The sequence below is a fragment of the Branchiostoma floridae genome, chromosome 6 (assembly GCF_000003815.2).
Source record: "Branchiostoma floridae strain S238N-H82 chromosome 6, Bfl_VNyyK, whole genome shotgun sequence".
Taxonomy (NCBI): domain Eukaryota; kingdom Metazoa; phylum Chordata; class Leptocardii; order Amphioxiformes; family Branchiostomatidae; genus Branchiostoma; species Branchiostoma floridae.
Genome location: NC_049984.1, coordinates 25417757 through 25435707, shown reverse-complemented (window position 1 = coordinate 25435707; position 17951 = coordinate 25417757). Strand labels below are relative to the sequence as shown.

Genomic DNA, 17951 nt, shown 5'->3' with positions numbered 1-17951 from the left:
AGACACAGACATTAAACGTTTTTGTTGTTTTAAGGCCGTTTACCTACCGTTACCATAGGACTGAGTCACCCAAAGCGATAATTTCTTTAACATTTTTTTGTAGATACAAAATCCTGTTCGTTGAAATGTCAACCTTTTAAAGTAAGGGCATTAAGCCTTAAGAAACCCCAGGGGTGTTATTGTCGAAAGTAGTTGTGAAAGTTTAAAGTAAAAAGAAGTTAAATGATATGCAGTGCCGGTCATATTCATTTTGAAGAACGACGGACGTCGTTCGAAACGTCTAATCAAAATTTGATATTATCCAGAAGTATACTGACTGAATCATCTTCAATTAATATTGATAGTACAACGTACACGTATTTGGGTAAAGTGCTCACTTATCATGTGACAGGGTGCGGTCTGATTCCACAACCAAGTCACACCAAACAATTTAATAATGGCACCTGCAACATGTGGTTAAGAATATAGAAGTTGAATCCATAGCACCACTAGTAGACTAGCTCACTGATGTAGTATGGTCACTGATTGCACAGCTGTACATGTGCTGCCCAAAAGACAAGGAAATGGAGATGGGTGTGATACAGGATATGGTGTAATAAAGTATTTAACTTTGGTGAACATTACATCATTTTCAACAGACTGGCAGAGTGTGGTTCTGGGGAGTTCAGAGGAAAAAGGGACAGTGGAGTGATCAACGATGTGACGCTCGACTTGACTACATTTGCAAATGTAGGTCTTTGATTTTGATAAATTATGCTGAACAGGTAGATAAATATGAAAACAATGATGGGAAAGTCTGTGCCTTGTTATATTCTGGGAGAGATTATGGTTAGATATGTTTTCATTATTTTTTTTGCAGAATTTTTTGCAAGCACATTTTTTTTGCAAGCAAGAATTTTTTCCAATGAAAAGATGGTGAGAACCATTGAAAATATGGTTGTCTCCGGGGCCCGTCCGTCCGTTCCTGGACGGAAATCTAGGACGGAAAAATTCGTTCATTTAGGCTTTCTTTCTTTCTTTCCTTATCTTTTGATTCATGTTAACACTTTCTTCATGCTGTGTATATCTTCAATGTATGATTATTTTATACTTTATCACACAGACATCAACGAGTGTACCGGAAACCCAGCTTGCCAAGAAGGACGCTGTGTGAACAAGGATGGTGGCTACAAATGTACCTGCTCACCTGGATGGACTGGACAGAACTGTCAGCAAGGTGAGGTCTTATTTCCATCCATCTATCAATCGTCTAATTCATTCATTCTTTTCTTTCCTTCTCTTTTAATTCATGTTCACTCTTTTATACTGCGTATGTCTTCAATGTATAATCATTTTTTCTTTAAACTTGATCACACAGACATAAATGAGTGCATCAGGAACCCATGCCAACATGGACGCTGTGTGAACAAAGATGGTGGCTACAAATGTACCTGCTCACCTGGATGGACAGGACAGAACTGTCAGCAAGGTGAGGTCCTATTTCTGTGCAATATCTAATGTGTACTTATTGTCCCATTCGTGTACCCATCGACTCGTCCATCTGCTGATCCATACGTTCATTCATTCATTCATTCATTCATCCATTCATTCATTCATTCATTCATTCTTTCTTTCTTTCTTTCCTTATCTTTTGAGTCATGTTAACGCTTTCTTCATGCTGTGTATATCTTCAATGTGTAATTACTTTATACATCACCACACAGATATCAACGAGTGTACTGGAAACCCTTGCCAACATGGACGCTGTGTGAACATAGATGGAGGCTACAAATGTACCTGCTCACCTGGATGGACTGGACAGAACTGTCAACAAGGTGAGCTCCTATTTTTTTATACAATATCTATTCACACATCCTTTCATCCATCGACCTATCGATCCAGCCTTCTTTCTTTCCATCTCTTTTAATTCATGTTCACGATTTCCTCGTGCTGCGTATATCTTCAATGTATCTTGTTCATGCTGTGTATATCTTCAATGTATGATTATTTTATACTTTATCACACAGACATGAACGAGTGTACCGGAAGCCCTTGCCAACATGGACGCTGTGTGAACAAAGATGGTGGCTACAAATGTACCTGCTCACCTGGATGGACTGGACAGAACTGTCAGCAAGGTGAGGTCCTATTTCTATCTATCCATCCTTTCATCCATCGTTCCATCCATTCATTCATTCCTCTTTCTTTCCATCTCTATTCATGTTCGCTCTTTTTATGGTGTGTATATCTTCAATATATGATGGTTTTCTATATTATCACGTAGACATAAATGAGTGCACCAGAAACCCATGCCAACATGGACGCTGTGTGAACAAAGATGGTGGCTACAAATGTACCTGCTCACCTGGATGGACTGGGCAAAACTGTCAGCAAGGTTAATAACTTTTGTCACCTTGATTCAGGTGTTGAAGAATAGTTGAAGAAAAGGATTTTATTAATTGATATATAACTCATCGTGATGTTTCATCCTTCCTTGCTTGCTTTTTTACTTGCTCTCTCTTGATAATGGGTTTACCAGGTACATGTTTGTATAATTCAGAAATAGATGCGAGTATGCAGAAACCACGTCTACATGGACGCCGTGTAAACAAACATGGTGGCTCAGCTACACGGACTAGGCAGACTTTTCAACAAGGTGATCATGAGTGCTTTTCATCTTATTACTATAATATCATACTTTTTTTCATTTACCTCAGTTTTCACCCTCACCATTATTGTTTTTGTTTGTTCCAGCCCATGATGTATTTGTTCCAGCCCATGATGTATTTGTTTGTTACATCCCATGGTGCATTTTGTTTGTTACAGCCCATGTGTATTTGTTTGTTACATCCCATGATGTATTTGTTTGTTACAGCCCATGATGTATTTGTTTGTTACAGCCCATGATGTATTTGTTTGTTACAGCCCATGATGTATTTGTTTGTTACAGCCCATGATGTATTTGTTTGTTACAGCCCATGATGTATTTGTTTGTCACAGCCCATTATGTGTTTGTTTGTTACAGCCCAAGACGTATTTGTTACAGTCCATGATGTATTTGTTTGTTACAGCCCATTGGATGTAATTGCTTCTTACAGCCCATAGGGTGTATTTGTATGTTACAGACCATGCATGCAAGAGTGGATGGAGGAAACACAACAACCACTGCTACAAGCTGATGACAGACAGAGTCAACTGGAGCACCGCCAACAGCCGATGTAAAAATCAACGTGCAAATCTTGCTTCTATTCACAGCCAGGCCGAGATGAACTTTGTCAGTGCTTTGATCACTAACGGTACGTTATAAAATATAAACAGCTCCTTGTTTGTTTTCTTTATTGTATAAGGTTTTCTTAAGTAAGAGGACATTATAAAAACACAGGATTCTGAGGGAAACGTGAATATGCCTGCATTCACTCAATGAAACTGCGAATACTGACGGTCCGATCTGTCTGACAGGCATCGAAACGTCGGCAGGTTTAGTATGACTAGTAGTGTAAAAGAAAGGTCTAATATCCTTTGATCTACCAAACTGATCGATGATACATTTTTAGTTACAATAACGTTACTTCATCAAAGGCCACACAATGCAAAAAAAAGTGTTTGAGAAAAGATGTTTACTCTAATTCAGCCCCTAAAGGGACCCAACCAGTAGTCTGGTTTGGATTGAAACTGCTGGATGGTAGGTGGAAGTGGTCAGATGGATCCAGATTTACCTACACGAACTGGGCTCTAGGTGAACCCAACGGCAAATCACTCTTGACCTTATTTGCTGGGTGTGCAGGTGTATCCTCCAAGGTCGGTGCATTGCTTCTTTTCGCAATGTTAATGCTCAATATTCACAGATTTTGCGTCCAAAATGTATCTGCCGACCAATTGACCATCTTGTAGTAGTTCCTGGTAAATTGTACAATTTTACTCATATTTGTAAGTCATCTAACGGGGTTAAGAAAAGATACTGTGAGTTTTACTTTATCATTCTGGATACAAACATTGACCGTTTCTTTTGTATATTGTTTTACATTTTGTCATCTGTTCCCATGGGACTGAGTCACCGAAATTAATGACTAATCATTGAAATAGTAGTATGACCTTCAAGCTAAATATCGGCAAAAGCCGTCAAGTTGAAAAAGGAACCTCAGATGTGTCACAGCCGAAAGTGACAGTAAAGATTCGAAGTAAGAAGAAATCAACTGACAGTATCGGTCATATTCTGTCAACAACTACGGTAACCGCTTACTGTTGTTAGCCTGCTGCAGTATAATAAACTCCGCTGGGGTCAAATAAAAGAGAACGAGCAGATAAACTGTGGCTCTATGTTACCTTTTTTTTTAGATTGTACCATGAAGTCACGCGTATTCAATTTTGGTAACTTATTTTTCTACCCAATTATTGATTTTTAAAACGTCAAAGCTTCACACTCTGGGGCCCTTAACTATGTAAATCCCCATAGGAGAAATACTGTGTTCTGAGTCTCTGCTCAGCAGTGGGCACTTATGGTAGGGAACAAAGAACTTGATCACACACCACTACCAGTTAATCTATAAGCAGATCCTACGGTAGCATAAGATAGTATCAAAAGCTGGCAGAGGAGTGAAGCCGGCTTAGGAGTGAGTTTTGCGACCAGGGTACATGGCAAATGGACACCTCTTGACTGACTACACTCCTTGGCCAGTTTGGTACTATCTTATGCCATTTTAGGTTCTGCTTGGAGATTAACTACCAGTGGACTAGTCGTCTGCTGTAGTATGATCGCTAATTGCACCGACCTGCTGCCCAGTTAGTTGTTCAAGAGATGGGCGCTGCCCTGTACAGCAAACGGTATGGAGAGGCTTTTAACTTTGGTAAACATTATCTCATTTTCAACAGACTGGCAAGCAGTGGATCTGGGGAGGTCACGTGAAAAAGGGACGCTGGAGTGACCAAGGATGTGACGCTAAATTTGCCTACATTTGCAAGGCTCCAAAATAAGCTTGAAACTGACCTTACCTTGATTGATCTATGTGGAAAATTGAAGGAAATGATTCTTATTTGTAGTAATCTACGTAAAATTGAAGGCAATGATTCTATTTTGTAGTGATTTATCTAAATAAAGTGTTCTCAAATAGTGATGGAGGCAGGAAGTAAAGGAAGGCAGAATAATCAGTGGATTCATTTAAGTAAAATAATACAGCCATGTATTCTTAAGAAAGGGGGAAGGTAAGAAAAGGGAAGAAAGGCAATAAGGAAAGGGAGGCAAAAATGAGGTAAAAAGAATGAAAATGACGATCTTGATATAAACGACAGCCTTTATTACGAAGTTAAAACAAAGAGAAGGAAGAAGAAAGGGAGGAAGGTGAAAAGAAAAGTTAAGCAAAGAAAGGATGAATCAAAGTGAGAAAATTACGCTTGATAGTTGATGCCAACAACCACTGTAGAGCTATATTATCATCAAGATGAGCTATTATCACCATGACTTGGTCCTTTATTTGACAAGCATGAAGTCACTGTTTCATTTTGCTGTAACATTATGCACTCAGAAAGTACTATTGTAATGAGTAAATAGATTACTGATACTCGTCATGTACTTGTGCTCTGTGAAAGAATAGCCCCTAACAGGGTTTTACTTCCTATGGTGCACAGGAAAAACTTTTATTGTACATGGCAAGTTAGCAAAACATAACTTTTATTGTACATAGCAACGTAGCAAAACTAACATGTACGCTCATTTACTTTAGACACCTGTAGAAGGCTTTAGAAAAGATTTACGTACATGCACATCAGGCCCGCATAGCAAATTAATGCCTGGATAATGAGAATGACCTTTTGTTGGGCCGAGTTACATGCATGTAAGTATCAGGTTTAAATTAAAACAATATTTCACTATTGATTTGTACAATGTTACACACGACACTAGAGCGGCATTCTCTGCTAATTTTGCAGAAAACGAGTTGCCATTCACAATGTGGATGCTGTGTAAGATCACACTGTCATGTAGTATTCGTGTTGATTGTATCACTACAGTAAAGTGAGGTATAGAGAAACAGGATTTTCTATCAGGACTTCATATCTACATGGATGTATCATGTGAAACCAGAACAAGCAACTCAACTCGATGTGGGCGTAGGTCCCAATTATATTTGCAACAGTTTGTTCTCGTATCTTATAAATGTTAATGAGCTGGAAAAAACTCGGAAATTCATAGAAAATTTTAGCAATAGGACAAGGTTAATGCCAAGATTTACTCTGCTTTTAAGATGCCTGTTTTCTATTTTTCGACCTAAAACGTTTTAGTTCACACATCTGAGAACCAAGGACATACATAGCTGCACTTTTATACAGATTATAAAAACTGTACAATCAGTGACAGTATAAACATGCATACAACACTCGTTTGCGAGTTTGCCAACAAAAGAAATTGACTTGACTTGAATAATACAGTTTTGATTAGTGCAGTTTGGATGAAACAGTGTTGAACGTAAAAAAGTGTACAATATCAGGAAGATACATGGGCAATGAAAACAGCTGATTGAACTAAAATGGTCAAGTAGAAATTGGTCAAGTAGAAATTGAATGGAACTAATGTGCTTGGCGGTCATTATAGTCTGTTACCACTGTTACACCTGGTTCAGTCCTATTATGCATTATGCATTCTACTCATTGTGTTTTTTCTTCTTCATATAAATGGAAAGTTTGTTAAGTACAAATGCCTTACATAAACAACAATACAGGTCTTAAGTGCATTTCTGGTTCATCAAATGTGAAAGAGGCTGGAACCTAGACAATGGAAACAAGTATGATGAGATTGTGTATTATTGTGTTACCGGTAGTTGATTAGGCAGCACCACCTTAATTTGTTTTCTTTTTTGGGATTAAAAAAATGCTAAAAACTGAACACATTGTCCGTATGAATGTACCTTGTAACTCTCATTTTCTTTTAGACATATTGGTTACCTCAGTTTATTACGTACGACAGAATTATTTCATAACCCTGGATACAAATCGATGTGGTAAACAGTCGTAAATGAAAGCTGCCGATAATTTTTGATGCTAATAGTTTGGAACATCTTCTATTTAATCAAGTACATACGCTGTGGAATTGTATTGAGTACTTTTAAACTTATATGCATATCAGAATTCTTCTTTCGCAATGATTAGGATGAGCCTTTCAGTTAGAGTTGTAGACCTAGAATCTGGAAAGTTCTGGGTTCGAATCCCAAAGTTGTGCCCTTGAGACATCTTTTCGGTTTGAGCGGATCATACCAGTCAGTCTGGCCATAAGCGGCTTGTGTACTAAACATCCGGGAAACAAGGCAGACACAAATACACACCTACCCAAAACAATACCTCTATTTTTCATAAAAGTTTAACTGAGTTCATACTCAGCACTAGCCCAACGCCGTCTATGAGCAAATTTCATTTACAAGCAAACTAAGCATGACTTGTGTAGCTTGATTATAAGCCTTCATTTTTTGTCTACTTTTACATTACACGGTGATTATTATATGGTAGACTACGATACTTTTTTCCACCTCGTTTCTACATCATGTGTATGTTTTGTCTTTGTTGTGACCTGTACTTCGATTGGGCAAAAATCCACAACAACGGTCATAATTCATTAATCATTCCTAAGAAGGGTGACTTTTCTTAGTGGATTATTCCTTTTTCTTCCTCGTCTGTTCACCCTCTGCTCTCTGTAATCCATTATAAATGCACGTCCGCCAATTAGTAGTAGTAGTAGTAGTAGACTGGTTTATTCGTTTCACAGAAATACAAATGACACGAAATAAAAGCAACCTTGCAGCCGCCAGAGGAGGCTGAATTGTGCAGCTTTTCAATCACAATAGTGGCTTAGATGCAAACACAATTTAAAATTTAAATTACGAGTGCGAATTTCGACAAGTACATGTACACGATTTACTGCTAGATACATATTTATCATATAAAAACTATGTCATTTATAAAAATCGTTTAAACTATTTACATCGGAATATAATATTGTACAAACACAGTCAGTTATTCACTGTTGACAATCGACAAGGGTACAGAGAGAATGTGAAGCACATTTCAACTTCAATGTTACTTATAGTGCGTTCAGAATGTTCAAAATTGAAGGGACTGGGCTAGTGAGGTACCGCTTGGTACCAGTTGGCAGTTTGTAGGGCCGGGTGCGCCTGAGCTGCATGCTGTGTGGCTGGTTGCGGGCTGGGGGCAGCCAGGGGGCATACCTTGCAGATTTGGATACTGCAAGGGCAAAGTCCTGGCACAGAGACAGTCTGCGTTATGACAGGCGTTGGAGGCCAAGTGTGATAAGGGCTTCAGAGTACGACAAGTACTGACTCCCCAACATGATTCTGCAAGCCCGTTTCTGGATTCTTTCTAGACTGTTAGATTGACTTTTTGTGAGCCCTGCGTTCCAGCACGGAGCAGCATATTCCAATGTAGGTCTTATGTATCCACAATACACGGTGATGAGGTCAGCGCAAGTGAGACCCGCTCGACGAAGCCTACTGAGGAGATACAGCCGTCTGCTGCCCTTTGACACCATGACATCAACTTGATCGGACCACCGTAAGTCTGACCGGATGTGCAAACCGAGTAGTTTGGCTTGTGTGACGATGCCAAGTGTCTGTCCACCGAGGGTTAGAGGAGGCATCGCCGGGGGAATACGCATAAAACAAAAGTGCATTGCTTTACATTTTTTGGGGTTAAGCAACATAGAGTTCTGTTCAGACCAAGTGTCAAGAGAGTCAAGGTCGGTCTGGAGATTAGATGGATTTGTCCCTATCCTAACTTCTCCAAGGTTTAAATCATCCACGTACTTCCAGTGAGGGTTATTGGTAGTGGGCGTGGCGTCGTTGATCATGGCTAGGAACACCAGTGGGCCAAGTAAGGTCCCCTGGGCCACTCCGGGCGTTAGGGTTTCCCAGTCGGACATGGAATCTTGATGCCGGACACGCTGTCTGCGGTTAGACATAAAGCTGCATAGCCATGGAATCAGTGATGCTCGTGTACCAATAGATAAAGGTTTGTTGATGGCAGTGGTATGACACACACGGTCGAACGCCTTCGAAAAGTCTGTCAAGATTAATGTGCCAACGGTGCCTTTCTTCTCGCCTCCCACGTAGAAGAAATTGAGGAGATCTACAAGGCAGTGTGTCGTTGAGCAGCACTTGGTATTGCCAAACTGCTTGGAGTCTACATTTGGTGCAATGTCCGAGAAGATCCATGTGGAAACAAAACTTTCGCAAATCTTTGCGAATTGTGCAGTTAAGGAGATTGGCCGAATCTTGGTCAGGTCCGCTGGATGTTCCTTGGGTACAGGGATCACAGTAGCATCCCGCCACATGTCGGGAACTGTACCCTCTCGTAGAGATGTATTCAGTATGTCTGTCAAGGGGACAGAGAGTTCGTACGCAAATTCCTGGATGAGTTTGGGTGGTATCAGATCTGGACCAGGAGCCTTGGAGGTTTTAACACGTTGAAGGCGGAGGTACATATCCCATGGGTTGATTTGGGGTGGTGGTAGAGCTGGGAGGTATGCTGGTAGCATGGAGTAGTCAAGTAGTCAAGTGGGGGGAGTGCTTGACAGATGGTAGGTTGCAGATGGTAGGTTGCAGGTTGTTAGCATGGCTCATTTCCTTAAATAGCAATTGGACTTCAGCTACAACGGCTAAAAAGGTATAAGTAGTGCTAAGTTGAAACTTTATCTATTCTACAAATTCAATCGTTTACTTTCGTCTGCCAATGTGGCGTAGATGTGACGCAAGTGTAGTATGAGAATGGTTTCTGTACAGGAATGGCATTCAGCACCAAGGACGGGTCGTTGTAAATTTTGCAACTGGTTTGTTAGGTACAGGTCGGTATACTATGAACCTTTACCGGGTATATATCTATCAGTCATCATTTTGCAATGTAATGTGTAGCTGCTTAAAGTAGATGTAGTGTTAGAATAGTAATATACTCTTTAAAATGATATAAAGAGAACGGCAAGGGACTGTAATTGAATACTCGTACATGTAATCTCAACGCAAATCAAGGTCTTTGCAAAGATTTATTATTTGTAACTACGCAAACACAGGCAGTTTAAGGCCTGTGACACCTGTAGATTCTCAGTCGAGCAGTTATATGGGCATAACTTTTGATGTAACCATCTGTTTTCAACAATTTTTGGCCAGTTAACGTAATTCACCCATATTCAAAATATGATGACAAGAAAATTGTGGATCCTCAATATTTTGGGTTTAAAAAATCATTTTTTGGTAAAAAATAGGGATGCTATTAAAATGGGTCTGTGCCCACTATGAAATGATTGTCTGAGTCATATTTTCTGGAGTAATAGATTATATCTCTGTGATATCTAATATGCCTGGGGATCTTGCCGCTATACCTAGGTAAGGCTCAATTTTGGGGCAAAAACAGAATTTTTTGACAATTTTTTTGTATTTTTCGTACAAATATCAATACAGCCATGGTAATCAAAGATATTGCAAGAAGACCCGCTTGATTTCTGAAGGTCTAAGGCTTAATGAACCTAAATCTGCCCAAAACTCGTAATAAAACTGGTGCCCTGATGTGGGCAGGGGCCGACGAAACACTACTTACCCTACAAGAACTGCGCCCAAGTAAGACATGTTTGACTGTCCGTAACATTAACCGATAGTAAAATATGAATGTTTTATGTCTGTGTCTGTTAAATCGCTGTTGTATCAATGCGAAATTTCGCAAGCAGTTAGCCTTATAAGACATCAGTCAACTGCCATACAATCATTTTGGGCTAGAAATACCGATTTATAGCATTATTTTGCTGTTTCCTTGTATGAGCGCCTCGCTGTTTTCCTGCCACTCCACACCCCGGGAGGTCGGAACGCATGTTCGGACTGTGCGACTTGCAGCTCTCGCGGGGGTGCCATTTTGTTAACCGCTTCTAGTTATGCCGATATTTGATAAAAACTAGATCAATATCTTTAGCATTCAACATTAATAAGTCTCAAGAAAAGTAGTTAGTGTAGCCCGTGCATCGTAAGTTCCTGTTTTCGCAATGTAACATTAGGTACTGACATTGGACCGTTCTAAAAACGCTCCGGCCCGGCGGGGTTACCTGAGGTCACGCAGTGGTTCGAATTTCATGTTCGACCAAAATTGTCACAGGCCTTAAAGTGCCCGTGAAAGGGCTACCCACATCAAACAACGAGATTGATTTTCAGAATTTTCAAGTTGTCCTAGTAACTTACCCAAAAAAAGCAAACAAAATAAGCTAGGTGAAAAGAAAACTTACAACTACCGTGCAGGTAACAGACCCCTGTGACCATATAACCACTTTTTGTCTGATTTTGCAATTCCTCGTTTTGTAGATCAAATTGTACAATAGACTGTACCTAATGAATATGTTAAACAACCCCAGAATAGGCTAATAGTATATGTATACAATGATCAGGAAATTGTCTCTAAAACTTACATTTAGTGCTTCGGTGAAAATGTCATGCTGTGAAAACATCTACACTCTTTGAAACATATAGATCAACGTGTCAAAGCCTTGTCAGTAAAAATCAATTGATATATTTGTTAATAAAAAATGTTTTGAATATCAAACATTTTAACGAAATGATAAAAAAGTATCTTTCATTTACAGAGACATTTTTACTACATGAAATAGATTAATCTATACTTGCCTAGATACAGTCGGGTGTTCAGATGCTGAGCAACCACCTCTGTTTACATGTAGGGCAAACGAAAAATCATTCCAACGAAAACGAAAAACAAGAAAAATCTTCAGTTATTGTATGTAATTCATAATATTTGATTAGATGTATGGCAGTGATATCTGCCAAACATCTTCACTTGAAATAAAAGATACTGATAGGTACATGTCTTTCGTGAACTATAATCTTCCTACTACTTTTCAAACTTGTTGATATTTAGATTTAAAATATGCATAACGGGAGGGGTCCAAAGTCCGGTAGGGGTCCAAAGTCCGGTAGGATTTTAAAATCATTTTTGCGGAGATATGCATAAGTGTCTGCACATAATAAGTGCAACTTGTTATGGACTAAACCTTGTTGTAAATAACTGAAAAGTCAGAGTATGTGTCCAAGTTGGTAAGCCCCAACAGATAACGATTGAAAAAAGTACACAAGTTTGACGCCTTCCGTGCATGCTGACGAGCGAACATATCGAGAACATGGCCCGGGAAACTATTAGATAATTCATCGTCAAATACGAAATGTGAAAAGATACCACCACAGATGAGAAGGCTATCTATAAAACTTCCTAAATAAGCACAGCTATGCCGTGTCTTTGCTTTTATAGTTGGATAATCGGAGCTGAATTATGCCGCATGTTCACGGCCCTGTCAACCCCGCCATCTTTGTCAATCACCTATGAAGGAAGCCGAGCGATGCTCAACACGATGGAGTTAGTCAACCCGTCAGTAGAGTACCAATCATTCAAGAAAATCGATCCCTACCGACTAAAGAAATCCTGTAGTCATTTCTGCTGTTAAAAACGAGGTTGAAGCAGGAAATACAGAAGCCGAAAGTGAAAAAGTGTAATCGCAGGCAGACGTAAACAAAGTGCCGCCATTTTTCTTTATGGCGACAGGTTGGTTTCACCGTGAGAGGTAATCCTTGTAAGTAAACGTATTTAAATATGCATCGTAATTCAAAATATTGCATATATTTGTGACAAAAAATAGTATTGCAGAAGCTTAGTGTTATTTTGCATGCATATGATGCTTAAAGATATGCAGAGATGGATTGGTTGTTAACTTATCGGAGTTTGGACCCCCTTTTTGTGTTAGAACGTTCCACTGAAACGCAAGTCCAAACCTGCCAAAACTTTCGCGCGCTGTCAAAGTAAAGTTCGGAATGCTGCCGTTAAAGGAAACATATGTCTGCACAGCTTAAATCACAGTTATATGGTTGTTAACAAGATCTTAAATTGTTTTTGATGGGTTCTCAGTAAAACGTACGATGACAAAAGCCATGCGCATTCACGTAGAACAGTTACCGGACATTGGATCCCCCCCGTTATACATAACATAATTTGTATTTAGAGAATTACCGACTATAGAGTTGCAAACTACTACATATCTACACTATAGGCTATTAGAATATGATACACGGATTAGTAAACCACGTAATTCCAATAACAGCCAATGTACATTGTATTTGATACTACAGTGCTAGTGCATCCAGCTTCTCTGCTGTGGCTATCTCTTCAGCAGAGATAAGAGCATCACTCAGTCTCTCTTTACTTGCATCACTACCATTGATAAAGTACCAAAGCTTCAGGGCTTCCAGGCAGCACTCTCGTGGGTCCCCGTTATGCCGCCCGGCGATCTCGTCAACTTGTGTTGCTGTAAGTCCAAGATGGCGGCTGAGTTCTGTACAGCGTGGGCACACATCTTCCACGATTATGGCGAAACAGCTTTCTGCGCCTAAAATGGAGAGGGAAAATAAAACTCAGTATTTTCTTAGCTAGTTTGCTCAGTGCAAGGTCATTCGAATTCAAACTGATATCTATATTTAGAGAGAAATTATCCCTCTCAAATCTGTCCCGCGCATTTCTGGATTGGCTCGAAAATAATCAAATTGAAAATACAGTTGGGCATGATCTTAAGTTTGATAACATTTCGAAATAAAACCATCCAACTACCAAAACACAGACGTAGTCAGGAGCAACGCTCATAAAGAATCACTGATATGTTAAAAGATTATCACAACACAATAAGATACTTTATATCTACTGATTCTTTCGATGGCTAACTTGATTTTATGGAGCAACTTACTTGCACTCCAATGACCTGTCTGCAGTTGTGTTGACTGTCGTGAGTATACTCCTGCCTGTTGCAAGCTGCATGGTACCAGAATGTTATAGATGAATAGACCAAATGCTATCTATTACACAGAGCTATATTGATTTTTGTTATTTTACTGTTATATTGCAATCCATACATAGTATGGATGCAATATACTGTTTTTCCTTTGTTTCTTCTCCTGTCAAATCTTCAAATGGGATTAATTTTTTCATTTTTGGCCAAATAAGCTGAAATTTGGCAGGGTGGTAGAAATAGCAAATACCCCCAGGCGTTTTTTTTCACTTTCTTGATAGAGGCCTTAGAATTTATGATATTTAGGGTTTTTGGTCATTTTTAGACAAAATATGTATATTTTGGGCCCCTGTGCCCTGGTATTACAAGCTAATGACCTGAAATTTGGTACAGAGGTGCATTGGACATATGAGCACAGAAAACCATCAACACTTTCTTCATAGATCACTTCAAAAGTTAGTTATTTTAGGGGTTTTGGCCATTTTTGACTAAAACTGTATATTATTGGCTCCTATGCCCTTGTATTAAAACCAAATGACCTGAAATTTGGTACATAGGTGCGTTTGACATATGACCACAGAACCCCATCAACGCTATGTTCATTGTTGACTCCAAAAATGAGTTATTTTAGGGGTTTTGGCCATTTTTGACTAAAAATGTATATTATTGGCTCCTATGCCCTTGTATTAAAACCAAATGACCTGAAATTTGGTACATAGGTGCGTTTGACATATGACCACAGAACCCCATCAACGCTATGTTCATTGTTTACTCCAAAAATTAGTTATTTTGGGGTTTTCAGTCATTTTTGACTAAAAATATATATTTTTAGCTTCTATGCCCTTGTATGTAAACCAAATGACCTGAAATTTGGTACAAAGGTAAATTGGACATATGACAACAGGACCTCATCAACACTTTCTTCATAGAGCACTTATAAAATGAGTTATTTGGGGATTTTTAGCCATTTTTAACTAAAAATGTATATTTTTGGCTCCTATGCCCTTATATTGAAACCAAATGACCTAAAATTCGGCATGAAGGTGTGTAGGACAACTGCCCACAGTACTTCATTTTCCCTTTGAGCAAACATTACTTCAAATTGTTGAATTTGGGGATTTTTTCCAGGATGAAGATGGATTGCAATATGCTGTATTTGCTCCTAAGCAAATGTCGGCCTTTCTAGTTTAACTTTGTAGTTAATTTGTGATAATTAGGACTAGAAATATCGCATCAGAATGTTCAGCAATACATTCTGAACATATACAAAAGGCATATTTTCTGAACACATTCTTCTTCATTCTTAGTGTTTAGGTGGCCACCATCATCTTGTTGATGTTTCTGCCACTTAACAGACGTGCTGGTCCAGAAGGTACACATTGTGAATACATACATGTAATAAACGCATGCATTCTGAACACACAAGAAAGGCATACTTTCTGAACACACAAGAAAGCCATACATATGGGAAAGGTGTACTTTCGGAACACATAAACACATGAACCAATAAAACAACACTGTGTTGATATGACTACCTTATATAACATTGCTTTAAGCTATTGATGATCCGTCACGAATCACTACTCACTCCTCGATATTCTCTGCCGTCGGCACCTCTCCGATGGAGATGAGCGCGTCTTTCAGCACTTCCACCGTCGCACTGCTGCCGTTCAGCTGAACCCAGCGGTCGCAGGCAGCCCTGCAGCACTTCCGTGGGTCTCCCCGATGTCGCACCTCGATTTCCTCAACATTTGCAGATGAGAGGTTGAGGCGGAAGGCGAGCTCTCTCCATCTTGGACACACCTCCCTCACAACCAGGTGAAAGTAGTCCTGTGAAACTGAAAGGTCAATCGGCAATTATTTTCAAATATCTAACCTTCCTTTCTTTCAGTGTTCAGTACATATGGATACAAACAAAACAGCATTTGTTTGCACAGAATGTTCCAAAACTCATCATCAACATGTCCTCTAAAATCTAATTTTCATTTTGCATCAGTACTGGAGGTAGGTAAGATTTTGACCTTTAAACATTTTTCGTATAGCAGTATCCAATTTGACACACATTTCAGTGAGAAACAGGGCAAACCTTTACATACTTAGTCTTTTGGACATCACAAGAGTGTTAATACATGCAAGAATAGAACAAATCGTACAGACAACACATCTGATAATTTTACCTGACGGTAGGCATCCTGGATGAGTTAACGTTTCATCTGCAGTTTGCGGCAGTCTGCAATAATGAGATATGTTAAGATAGATCACAAAACAGTTATCGTATCAGGCTCTTCTTAAGTGTATATGGAATGTGGAAAGGACTAGCCAAAAATGTTAAAACATTAATCACCATACACTTGGAATTAACTATGAATGTTTTAAAACTATCCCTGAAAGCAACAGATAGCATAGAAATGATCACTAACGGGTTTCGGAACCAGTCGGAAAGGCCAGCTTCTTTGACGGTTGTAGTTGCAGGTGCGTACGTCTCACAGACGATTTCACCGCTCTTGAAGTGTTCGGTAGCGCTGAGTTCGTCAATAGGGAGGAAACTGTCAGCATCTTCCTTCTCCCTGTGGCCCTCACAGCAGCACCTGACGCACCACTTGTACCGGATTCCTGGGACCCACTTGCTGATGATGTCCTTCAGATCTTCCTCCAGACCTTCCCTCACGCTCGGGCCATGACTGAAGCAGCTTGTCTCATCCTTCACTGAAGACACCAATTCAACCTTCAGGAAGAACTTTTCCTTTGTGAGGATAAAGGTCTGCCTCTTAAGGTTATTTGTAATGAACTTTGTACATGACGCATACGCCAGCTGTGGTTTGACGCTGAAGTAGCGGCGCATGCTGCTGATGACCATCCGATGGTACAGTCCAACTGGGCAGAACTTGCCGTCAAACACGATGAAGATCGGCTTGCTGCATGTTGTACCGGGTGGGTAGAGCTTCTTCTCATCCTTCACAGACGTGAGTAATGATGGAACGAAGTACGTTGTCTCCCCGGAGAGATCACACTTTGGACCGCTCACCTCTCCGCTGCGTCCATAGCATCGAAGGACCAGATCAAACTTCTCCATCATGTCCAGTAGCTCTTGCTTGTGTTCCATCAAGTTGTACCGCAGGGCTTCTTCTCGGTGACTCCACACGTAATCTATCAAGTGATCTCGCAACTCCCCTGTCTCCTGCAGCCTATCCCATTCATCTTTCACTTCACGATCTCGGTACTGTGGGATGGTGATAATGGTTTTGCAGACGTCCACGAACCACTGTGGTTCCAGGATCACGAAGTTGCGGAGGTTCTGGACCGGGAAGTAGATGATGTCGCCACAAAGGTGCCAGAAGGTCAGGATACTGATGGCGTTCTCTTCTGGTGTGGTTGTCTTGGGCGGACTGCCGATTGCTTCCATGACTTCTTGTAGGCTGCAGTATCTCCTACCTTCCTTGTACATGTCCTGCAGCTTAGACTTTAACTCTAACCACTTGACAGGGATTCTCTCTCCCATGTAGCTCTGCTGTCTGGCCAGATTAAGGATGAATCCTCTCAGTTCTGACACTTCTGGATCTTCTGGGTTCCGTTTTGTGTTGTCCACTGAAAAGTACATGTCAATAACATGCTTGTCAATGACCTTACCTTTCAGGTGGTTTCTTGTGTCACTGTGAAACTTCTGTATGGTTTCCTGGAGAGGAATAGTTTCTGTATTAGAATTACAATGAATGGTGAGGACACGAAACAGAGTATGTCATCATTGTCATCTACCGAATACAGATTACTAAGTACCTAGAGAGTAATGAAACATGTACTTGAATACTTTAAATCGTCAAAAAATAAGAGTATTAGCAAGGCGTATAAAGATATAAATTCACAATGATTCCAACACTAGCTCCCACAAATAAAAGAATATGAAAAGTAAGCCATTTTTTATTGCAAACATGTGCTTAAAGACTACCAACTTTGGTAACTTGGTCCTTCTTTGTAAATATGAACATCACAGGTGGTTCAATGTCCCTTGCTGCTGGAATTCGTCCAACGTCATGCTTTGGCAGTATTGGTCTTGTGTGTGCCCGTATGGACTCCAGATGATAGTCGATGAAGTCTTTGTCGCGTACAGGTGCATAAAAAGGAGAAACAAACGATGTATCTTATTTATATGTATCCCCTACCCTCT

At 39.9% G+C, this 17951-nt stretch overlaps 1 protein-coding gene and 1 long non-coding RNA gene across 2 annotated transcripts in view; one reads left to right on the top strand and one right to left on the bottom strand.

Annotated features, from left to right (window-relative positions):
- The first annotated feature begins 2320 nt into the window (after positions 1–2320).
- LOC118417133 lies at positions 2321–3334 on the top strand. The gene is made up of 3 exons (XR_004831319.1): positions 2321–2374; positions 2540–2635; positions 3105–3334. It is a non-coding gene; the product is annotated as an uncharacterized LOC118417133 (long non-coding RNA).
- A 9799-nt stretch (positions 3335–13133) lies between these two features.
- LOC118418241 overlaps positions 13134–17951 on the bottom strand; it is a 72828-nt gene continuing 68010 nt past the window's right edge. Inside the window, exons 7-11 of the mRNA XM_035824085.1 lie at positions 16210–17462; positions 15967–16019; positions 15378–15627; positions 13748–13812; positions 13134–13396 (exon numbers count right to left, since the gene is read on the bottom strand). Of these exons, the coding sequence (XP_035679978.1) occupies positions 13134–13396; positions 13748–13812; positions 15378–15627; positions 15967–16019; positions 16210–17462 (1884 nt within the window). The remainder of the gene's footprint in view (positions 13397–13747; positions 13813–15377; positions 15628–15966; positions 16020–16209; positions 17463–17951) is intronic.